The sequence below is a fragment of the Solea solea genome, chromosome 2, assembly GCF_958295425.1.
Source record: "Solea solea chromosome 2, fSolSol10.1, whole genome shotgun sequence".
NCBI classification, from domain to species: Eukaryota; Metazoa; Chordata; class Actinopteri; order Pleuronectiformes; family Soleidae; genus Solea; species Solea solea.
In genome coordinates, this window is record NC_081135.1 from 35265707 (window position 1) to 35277388 (window position 11682).

General features: G+C 40.3%; 1 protein-coding gene across 1 annotated transcript; it reads left to right on the forward strand.

Moving 5' to 3' along the window:
- Positions 1–4950: 4950 nt before the first annotated feature.
- cd28 (CD28 molecule) lies at positions 4951–10279 on the forward strand. Its single transcript, XM_058652578.1, has 5 exons — positions 4951–5026; positions 6455–6690; positions 8759–8915; positions 9003–9166; positions 10217–10279. Exons 1-5 carry the CDS (start codon positions 4951–4953, stop codon positions 10277–10279), a joined length of 696 nt encoding a protein of 231 aa, XP_058508561.1.
- The last annotated feature ends 1403 nt before the right edge of the window (positions 10280–11682 follow it).

Here is an 11682-nt window from a genome sequence, read left to right on the forward strand (position 1 = left end):
GTTGGGACGATTTCACTTCCGGTGTTACCTCGACTGACATGACGCATCCCTGTAGCGTTACGCCGGATCCCAAAAAAGTCAGCGGGAGCGCGCATCCATTCCCTACGCGTTCCCGGTGCCTCGTTTCCATTTCCTGTCCTGCCCAACCTACACATCATCCTCGACCAATCAGTCCTGATGAGGTCATTCCACACAACACACACACACACAGACACACACGGCACTTAGTCATCGGGACAGCCAAACCAAAACCAAACACCATAACCAATTAATGATTAACCCTTACCTTAGACCATAACCACACTTCAGATATTAGCCTCATTAGGACCAGGTTTTGGTCTCCATGAAGACTACTGGTACTGACAAGTTCAGTGTCGCATGCTGGTTCTGTAGTCTTTGTGTGGCATTCCCCAGCCCCTAACCCTAAAACCAGGTCTTAATCCTCAAAAAGCCTGTTAAATGTGTGTGGACCAGAGAAGAATGTCCTCACAAAGTCAAAATGTCCTATTAGAGACATGTACACAGTACAGTATAGTGAGGACCCTTATAGACATAATGCATTCCCTAGCCCCTTACCTTAACCTTAACCTTAACCATCACAATTAAGTGCCTAACCTCACCCTAACCTAAACCCAATTGTAACCCTAACTCTAAAACCAGATCTTAACCCTGAAAAAGGTCCAGCCAAAATGTCCTCACTCCGTGTGGTTTTTACAATTTTTGTGGTCCTCACAAAACACAAATACAAGAACAAACACACACACACACCAGCACCTTGTCCTGTGTTTAAGTTTCTTTTTTGTTTGCTCAAGCCTGACCTCTACTGGTCTTATGTTGGAATTAATTCCACATCGTGAACACAAGAGAGTCTCCACTTTATTATTAGGTACACCCTGTTCAAGGTAAGTACAGCCCTCGCACTAAATCCTACATTTATAAATGTTATAATTATTGTATATTTAGAGATTCTTGTCTGCCACAGTCAATTTGTTACTATTATTATTATTTCTTCTTAATAATTTGATGTTGTTTTTAATACATGTGGCTTGACTTGACAAAGGTGTCTAAAAAGAAATAAAATAAATAGAAAAAAGAAATAATGATGGTTAAATTTATGGCTCGATTAGGCCGGATTAGTTTTGGTTTGGCAGTCATAATAAACCGTTTGTTTATTGCATTATAAGCAAGTGATTCCCAAAGTGTGGGTTGTGTTCCCCTAGCGGGCTATTGTGGTACTGCAGGTGGGCAGTGAAAGGTCATTAAATACAGATAAATGAACAGGTTTTTTTTAATTTTCAATTTTGTAAATTAAGTTTTAAATTGCTGCTTAATGTGTATAATAGTTTTAAAGAAATACTTATTAGGAAAATTAGGAAATGTAGCTGGTAATTTACATTTTTTTATGTAAATCATTTTATGTGAAGCAAACAGATGTAATATTTTAGGATTTACACAATGTTAATTTTAATTCATAAATTGTTATTTTTGTTGATGGATAATTACGCACTTTGTTGTGAAACATAATTTTCAAATATTACATGGATGTGTGTGTTGAAGGATGTTCCTACTCCTTTGTCTACCTTTTGTTTCTCAGTCGCTCTAATGTCACATTCATTAACCTTCGCTATCCTTTTAAGATAAAACAAATAAAAATACATCTCTGTGGCTGTCGATCCATGATATGAGAATACCTGCTGCTCTTCATCCCGCAGCAGAACACTTTGGTAGAGAGGAAGGAAGAGGAGGTGAAACGAAGCTGCAGCAGAAAACCACAATGCAGCCAACATCCAACTGCTGCATGTCTGGAGTGGGTGGATGTGAGAATCATCATTGTCACCCGAACCCCGAAGCGTTTTTGACCTTTTTCACTATATGTTCATGTGAAAATGATACAAATGTGTACAAAAAAAAGAAAGAAAAGTCAACCGCAGAATTAAATTTAGGCAGAAATTCAGTCAGATTAAAACATCAAAAACTGTCATTTTCCCATCGTTATGAAACTCCGTCAGATTAGACATGCAACGAGGCGAGCTGACACGCAGGCAGTTGAAACGGGACGTCCCCAGTGATTCACAATAGATTACCAGTGGAAAAAAGGAATGACACATTTCCATAATATTGTTCTATGTAAATTGTGAGAATACGTACATACGATCTGATAACTTGTTTCTTTCATACTCTCAACCAGTGCCTTATTAGTTGTCAACCACCCAATTTAGTGTTTTATCGTCTAACTGACTCGGAAGTCTACTCCACACTAGAGGAAGTGTGGGAGACCACGGACACAACGAACTTTGGAACCAATTTTCAACGTTTTCATCCGTTTAATCAAACAATTTCAGGGAGGAGATTCCAGGGATTTGGGATCTCACAGAAACTCACGTGATTTAAGAAAGTAAATAGACATGGAGGTGGACTGGGATACGTTTGTCCTCTTTCTTGTCTGTCCACCAGGCCAATAAAAGTCAACTAATAATAATAATTTGAAATCAAGAAGGCTCTAAAGTGTCTGATGACATTAATATTGCATAACTTGTGGAAAATGTGGCCAATTATCTTCTTGTGTGAGGCGGGCTTAACTGGGACCATCATTTAACAAATTAAGACCAAAAACGCTTTCTGATGCTACCAATCAAGCGAGAAACTTGAATACTTGAATACATGTTTCAGTCGGTATTGTGAAAAAAAAGAGTCCCAATTTTTTTGAAAATATATCAAAATTGTTCACAATATAAACTATATTGATTTATATATTATAAACTATAATAGTTATGATGTAAGACTGAATCTATCAATTAAACTCATAACTCATAACTTGATATTAAGTGTGTGGGGGGGGGGGGGTGTATATACCGTATATAACCGTATATACAAATTAAAGTACTCTTCTGTTTTGAAAAGATGGAAGTAGGGATTAGCCACCAGGAGGAGACTGTTGGTTACAAATATAACTCTGTAAACAACTTCCCGAGGAGTTCATCGTGCTAAAAGTGCTAGTTTTATCTCTTCACATATGAGTGGACACCAGTGTGATTAACAGCTAGTTTCGTCCGATAGAGCAATCCCATCATGCAACAGTCGGAGCTTGAATTGGTCATGGCAGAATTTTCCATGAATTCGCTTTGGCAGAAGCTAATTCTAAAGAAGAGTAAACAAACGGAGTCACGTGACGTCCAGAGCTTTAATGGCGCCTGGTTGTAGGTGTGAACTTGTGGTTTTCAAAAACTGACATGGCACATTACAGGGATTTCATTTTGCAATTGGGTCTCACATTTTGTGATAAATACAATGTTTTTAGCCTCTACTTTGTTACTTTTTATGCAGTCTGTCATTTACAAAGCGGTGTGTTTTGTCACTTTTGTATGAAGGTGGTCCGCTGGGGTCACTGTGGGAGACACAAACCTCTCTGAGGTAAAATGACGCATCCCTTTCCATGCACACACACACACACATTCGGAGACTGATGGCTTCTGCTCACACATTACTTTTTGCAGTCTAGTGAACCACAGTGAAAATTACACGCAGCAAAAACACACGCCGCCGTTCTCTGGGTTACTGTAACTCAGTCAGCTCTGTCTGGGAGTGCAGAATGGGGCTTAACCTCACAGAATGTTTCCTGGCAAAACAAAGGCACATGTGACGTCAGGAGGACACCGAGATTTACAACGTCAGCACCTTCCGTTAGTGTGCATAGTAATCTAGAGTCGGTTTGTTTCCACAGTCTGTGTAAGAGTGAAATATGCAGGGTATGAAAGAAGAAGAGAACGCAAAAATTAAAGTAGACTGAGTCATAACAGTTGATAGATCGGTTTCTTAATTCCGTTCGTATGAACATCATGAAACTCTGCTGATTATTGCACCAAATTTCACCAAAGACACCTGCATGTGGAGGAGAAAAAGCAGCAGTCAATGGGGTCTGTCTGGAACTGAAATAACTACAACCGTGTAATTCTTCTGCCCCACAGAAGGATGGTGGAAGAACATCTTTACATGCTTTGGATTGGTTTTCAGAGACAAAAAAAAAACCTTCCACTACATCAGAGGGGAATGAACTAAGAATACATGCTGGTTTCACTCCCGGTTATGGAAGAACTACGAAAAACAGTTGTTGAAATTGACAATTTGAGGTGTTTTCACACTAATTATTACCTCTGCTGCAAACTGACAGAACCTTTTGTTTTAAATCAAAGAAGTCTCACCTTTTCATCTCAATTGACACAGTTTCCATAGTGATAATGGTTCATGAGAGAGGATCACTTTTCTACTACTAGTAGTCACAGTATTATAGTAATAATAATAATAATAATAATAATTAGAATTTGGAAATGCAGACAGACTTTATGTTTAAAGTTTAGATTTAAAGAAAGTAGCTATGGTAGTAATTTTATATCGAGGTATTTCCATGGTGATGAAAAATTCTACAGGCTATTATTAGTGTAATACTTTATGTTTTAATGTTGTTTGATGCAGGGACTATTTTTTGTTCAATAACCATTGGTTAGAGCTGTTCAATATCTGTCTGTATCTTATTTTGAAGTTCATTCATCATCAGTTTCTGTTGATTTGTGATTTGTGTTTCGATAAAACATCGTTAGTGTGCATTTTGTTTTGCATCGTCTTTCTTTCTCTATGGTTAAGAGTCTGTAAAAATGCTGATGCAACTGCCCGTTCAATCACATCACTCCGTTTTGTGTCTTTCCTGCAGAAGCTGCAGCCTCTCGATGTGTCGTCTTCTCTTTACCGGCAGAACTCCATCATCATCATCATTTCCTGTGTTGGCACGACAGTTTCCATGACATCCGAGGCAAGCGCGCCGACTATAAAGGTGACTTTCACTGTTTTTTGCAGTATTTTGGTGACCTATTTTTCCCCCGTGTCTTAATGTGCACGCTCACCAGAGTGAACTGATACATGTGTGTGTGGCTTCACTGTGTGAGACGACTGTGTATGATGTTCCCGACGCACTGTGTGAGGGGATGGATGTTGATGACAGTCCTCGGCCTCCTGCTGCCGCCTGTGTGGAGTGGTGAGTTTACGCTCAACATCAGCTGTTCTGATGTTAGGGATGGATTGATAACACATTTTTGCACATTCCAGGGTTAATAGTCATGAATATCATGTATAGGGCTGCAACGATAGATCGATTATTAATCGGTGACTAAATTAATCGTCAACTATTTTGAGTTTTCTGATTTTTCAGCTTCTTAAGTGTGAATATTTTCTGGATTCTTTGCTCCATATAAACAAAGGAAATCATTAAAACTCATTCATTTTGGTCTGCGGACAAAACGAGACATATGAGAACATCATCATTTCCAGGTTTGGTAAACACCGATGAACATTTTTCAACATTTTCTGACGCAAACAAGTACTTGATTAATCGGGAAAATAATGAGCAGATAGTTGCAGCTCTAATCATGTAACCAAGAGACAGATGATTAGTTATAGGAACTACATTCTGATCCATTTACTTTAATATTATCAAAAAGTAGTATCTCACTAGATTTTACAGGTAATATTTGTTATAATTACAAATTATATTGATTAAAAATTATGACTTTTTGCTTACAACTTACAGAAATTGTCCAATGTTTTCCTTGAATATGAATTCATTTGTGATGTTGGAGGGACATAAGGTTGTGCCAGTGCCAGTTACCTTATTAGCCTAGTACCACAATGACTGTAAACAGGTAGAAATAGTTAACCAGGCTCTATTCTAAATAGAATTTCATGCATGATTCCATGTCTTTTGACACGTTTTCTTTGAATATGGCTTAATCTATGATGTTGTTGTGGACCATTTGCATGAAAGGGTTGATTAAAAAAGCTTCATTCTTCACATGGGACGTGAGGTGGAGTCAGTGCTGATCAGCTTAGCCTAATAGAAACACTGCAAACAGGTGGAAACAGCAATCTGGCTCTATTTCAGAGAGAATTCCATTAGGTTTAATATCTTTACTTTACATCAACGTTGGCTGCTTTAACTGTGCATTTAAATGGGACAATAGGAACATTCATTTTGTGCTTTTTTTCAAGAAATGTTACCAAGCAGATGTGAAAATGGCACCAATGTATTCAAGCTACTCACAAAAGAGTTTACTTTTTTTAACTTTTATCTTTTAAAAAGGACAAACTATCCATTTATGGCTGTGGTTAAATTGTCAGGGTGTGGATTAGTGGATTTAGATGCTGACTTCCATTTGATTTACTATAAAACTTGACAAATTACAGATAGAGATGGATTCACTCATTCAATTAAAAATGTATAATAATCATTGATGATCTAAAAAATGTAAATCTCACAGACACAATGTGCGTGTCGTCTCTACGAGCTAAAAGTCTGATATTGTACAAATTGATTGTACAAATGAAACTGATATCAGTGTCGGTATCAGTGCAGTCATCTGCAGATCTTTACACCTTCTGTGATTCAAACCGTTATTGTTTCCATCAGCAGTGAAAGTGATCCAGCCTTACAGAGCGGTGGGCATCAATGGCACCGCTCAGGTCCAGTGCTTCATCCACCCTCAACCGTCCAACCACATCCAAGCCTCTGACGTATACCCGTACCCCGACCCCGAGGAGGTTCGCGTGGCTCTGCTGGTGGGTCTCCACGGCAACCGGGAACTTTGTTCATCCGTTGTCAACCTCACCAAGCACGGAGGGACAGGAGAGAAGAAGGACAGAGAGGTACACACGTCAAAATGGCTGATAGCGGTAGCGATACTGATATCAGTCCGATACAGTCATTTTAGACCCTCTTTTGGAACACATTTTCTGCTGAGTCATCTCAAGCTATTTCAAAGTCATAATTCACTGTGCAACAAATATTATTTGACCCATTTTTACAGTCTGTGCAGAGTGAAGTATGCGATATATGCAGGATGTTTGGATAAAAATAGAGATAAATATACGGTATCTATGTAAAATCCTATGTACAGACTGTAAAAATGTAAATAAAAATCAGCAACAGCGTTTTAGCCGAGTCAATATCTTCTTCAAGGAAGAATAATGTTTGATACACTGTCGGAGAATTATGAGTTTGAAATAGCTTGAGATGACTCAGCACAAATGTGCTGTTAACCCTGAGAACACAGAGCTGCTTCTTTCCATGACTATGTTAAAACGTACAGTAAATATAGAGGCTATAAGAATGTGCGATATAGAGTTTCTTGTATTCTTTTTTTTTCAGCCCAATTTTCACCAACTGTATAAACACACCTGAGCACTCAAAGTACTCAAAATGTTTAAAATCGGATTGAATTTGGCTTGTTTTTTTGAACAAAAAGAAAAGAAAAATGGTCTAAAAAACTCTCGGACACCCCTGATCTAAACTATTCCAGGCAAAATAACATTTATGCAGTGGTATTTTCTTCATCATCATCATCCTCCGCTTATCCGCGGCCGGGTTGTGGGGGCAGCAGTTTCAGCAAGGGACCCCAGACTTCCCTTTCCCGAGCCACATTGACCAGCTCCGACTGAGGGATCCCAAAGCGTTCCCAGGCCAGAATGGAGATGTAATCTCTCCACCTTGTCCTAGGTCTACCCCGAGGCCTTCTCCCAGCTGGACGTGCCTGATACACCTCCCTTGGGAGGCGTCCAGGAGGCATCCTCACACACCTCAACTGGCTCCTTTCAACGTAAAGGAACAGCGGTTCTACTCCGAGCTCCCCCCGGATGACCGAGCTTCTCACCCTATCTCTAAGGGAAAAGCCAGCCACTGTCATCCAAGACAGCCCCTCCACACCCAGAGCCTTCAGCATTTCTGGGCGGATCTCATCAACCCCTGGGGCCTTGCCACTGCAGAGTTGTTTAACCACCTCAGTGACCTCCCTCAGGGAGACTGACGATGATCCCCCATCAGCTTCCCTCTCTGCCTCCACCACAGAGGCCGCAGATGTCGGATTCAGGAGTTCCTCAAAGTGTTCCTTCCACCGTCCGGTTACCTCCACAGTCGAGGTCAACAGTGTCCCATCCTTACTGTACACAGCTTGGATCGCCCCCCGCTTTCCCCTCCTGAGGCCCCGAATGGTTTTCCAGAAACACCTTGGTGCCGACTGATAGTCCTTCTCCATGTCCTCTCCTAACTTCTCCCATACCCGCTGCTTTGCGTCTGCCACAGCAGAGGCTGCCGCCCTTCGGGCCCGTCGATACCTTTCAACTGCCTCAGGAGTCCTCCGGGATAACATATCCCAGAAACACTCCTTCAGTCGGACAGCTTCCCTGACCACCGGTGTCCACCACGATGTTCTAGGGTTACCGCCCCTTGAGGCACCTGAAGCCCTGGAGCCACAGCTCTCCACTACAGCTTTCACAAAAGAATCTTTGAACACTGTCCATTCAGGCTCAATGTCCCCAGCCTCCACAGGGATACAGGAAAAGCTCCGCCAGAGGTGAGAGTTGAAGGCCTCTCGGACAGGGGCATCCTCCAGATGTTCCCAGTTCATCCACACTACATGTTTGGTTTTCCAGGTCTGTCCAGAGTCCTTTTCTTCATACAAACATCAATTTGTGCCACTAGGTGTCACCAGCTGACCAGCACTCAATTGACATGCCATATGTCCATGATTAAAAAGGGTTATATTTCAGTTTTCAGGAAAGAATTCTGGCTTTTTGTTTAATAAAACAGTTATCAGTCATGGTTCACCAGGAGTCTGGCACACAACATGACTGTTTTATACCTGCTGGAAAAAACAAAGACAGTGCACGTTTTCCTTTCAGAGAAGGTTGAACTATGGGCTCTAATGTGTGTTTTCAGGTGCAGTGCTCCGTTCAGGTGATAGAGGGCGCAATGGAGGTGACAGTGTCTGGTCTCAAAGCCACAGACACAGAGTTGTACCGCTGTCAGATAGAGGTCCTCTACCCGCCACCATACCTGCGGCTCACCGGCAACGGCACACTCGTTCATGTCTTAGGTGAAGAGGAGGTTCACGCGCTCATATTCACACATCAGGGTTGTCCAGTCACAGCCTGAGTCTGACTTTGTGAATGTGTGTCCACAGGTGACTCTGACTGTCCTATGCAGGAGCTTCAGAGAGCGTTGGCTCACCGGCGTGATGAAGGAGAGGAGGGTGAGGGTGGTGAGATGAATGCTTCACTCAGTGCTCCTGTGGTAGTGCTGGTGACACTCGTCATGTTTGTCCTCATCATCATTATTTACTTCCAGGTCAGTTATTTGATATTTTCTCATGTTTGACTGTAGTAGAATCAGTCAGTAAATGTATTTTTATTTATATCATTGTCTAATGTAGTTACTATTAGTTGACTTGTCAATCATCTGGTTAAAAATCCCGTGTGAACAAGACTTCATTGGTTTGAAGTAGGGGGCCCCAGGTCCCTCTTGCCGTAGGCCACCAAAACATTTTTGGAACACCACTGATTGCTCTACACCCAAGCTTGTGTACCACCAGTGGTACACAAGCTTCCTCTGGTGGTACTTGGAGGAAAATCAGAAATACTGTTCTACTGTATATACCAGGGTATGTGATCAGAGTGGAGCTGAGGAATTTGAAATAATAAATGAGATAATAATAATTATAGAGTCACCATCTTAATGAGAGAGCAAATTATCTTATTGGGAATAAATCTGCCTCCTGTGAAAAGTCCATAGCTGACTTTTACTGGACATATTTACACCACTGTATTTTGACGGTAGTGATAATGGCGTTACTTCCAGAGTTGCAATAAAGGGATACTTGGTATAAGAAGTTTGAGAACCACTGGTCTACACATTAAAACCTCTGCCTATAGACCTTATTTTTGTTTTGTATCGATGAAGGGAGTGAGTCTGCTTGCTTAAACCATGCCAAGGAAAAAGTTTGCGAAGCATTTCACATTCACGTTTCCATCTTGCTTGCAGCTGATGATCAAAACCTTCCCTTTCCAGTGAAGCCTATCACTAACAGCTGCTGTACAAACCCCTGACTGCACACCTGATACCTGATTTCTAGAAGCGATATTATCTGTCAAAGTTGTTGTCCTGATACTGCATAAACATACACTTCTACTGACCAGAAATGCCAAACCAGAAGGCTCTCACAAAAACAGTGGCGGACTTCTATTAACATGTTTCTGCCAAACATAAGGTCTATAGAAGCAGGAAAAGGCAGTTACTCAAACCAATGTACAGTAATGGAAGAAAAATGTATGGAGTAGCAACAGTGTGTCTTTGCAGGCAGATGTTACTCATGCCTAAACATGTGTTTTCCATTTGCAGACAATCCAGTGTCGACAAGGGAGGAGAGAGACAGTACAGACCATCTCGGGTGGACACTGTTGACTTATGTGAAAACGTTGCAAGTGCAGAGCAGCGTCTGTATCTGTCCACAGATTAGCATTACCATGCCATGCATGTATTGTTTCAGGAATAGCATTCAGGTCAAGTTTTGACCGTTTATGAAATATCACCTCTGTAAAGATTCTCTAGATGTCTGTGCATGTGATGCCTCGTTGCTAACTCAAATCTGCCTTTTACAGATTTGTGCTTTGTTGTTTTATGCTTTCATTTCTAAATTTGCTTTTAAATCATTAACGTGCATCACAGCTAGAGATTGTTTGCCTGCTTTGTACTGGTTAGTGTCAACGTTGTTGCCATTGCAATGTTCATCAAATATTCATGTTGGATATTTATTTGAGTAAAGTTTCTTAACTTTTTTAAATTCTTAATTGTGAATAAATCAGCTTGGGATGGACGACATAACTCTGTGTCTCATGTGTTGTTGTCTTTTCTCATCTTCAATCTGTATTATTTTAGTAATATTGTGTACGATACTCAAGTATCTAACAATATCAGTCGGATACAGTCATTTTTGAGCTTTTAATCTATGAAGCCGTTAACAACACATTTGTGCCGAGTCATTTCAAAGTCATAATTCTCCAACTGTGTCACAAAAACTCTTCTCCCATGAAGAAGAAATAAATAGCTCACAACATGACTCGGCTACAACACTGTTGCCGATTGTAAAGCATGCGATACATAGGATTTTTGAATACTATTGGGACAGTATTGGCTCATCCCAAACTGTACAGGGCCTTCTCAGCTTTGATCTAGCACCACCATCAGGCAAATAACATGTATAATTGAATGCACTGTAGGACCTTTAATGGTGTAATCTGAATACATTTCATATGCTTTTGCCACATTATCACAGTAAACGTAAATGATTGAGAAAACGTTTTATGGAAGAGATGGAACCAAGCAAAGAGCATCACAGTCCAACATGAAAAACAATCTCTAAACCACTTTGCAGAAGATAAGATTTAAAAAAAAAAAAAAAAAAAGGCTAACCTTTTGTTTTTCATATGAAAAAAAGGTACAGATATGACTTTCAGGTTTCTGACTAACTAGCTATTTTTTGCCATTCTGGCATTTCCTGCTGTCTCTGGTTGGTGCGGCTTGTGCAGAAATCAGAATGAATAGCAGTTAAAAAATCTTTTATGTATGATAAAGAGATATAAAATCATTACTTTTTTTTATATCCCTAACCTTACCTAACCTCCTTCTCACATACATGGTTAACCAGCATTACTAAGTGTGAATGATGTATTGTACATTTGAGAAACAACAAATCGCAAATGAATAGAGGTGTGAGGGGAAGTGGTTTTTTAAATTCAAATTCCTGTACCCCCCAACTGACACATATGAAGTATTACATATAATTATTTATGGACTTTATGATGTAG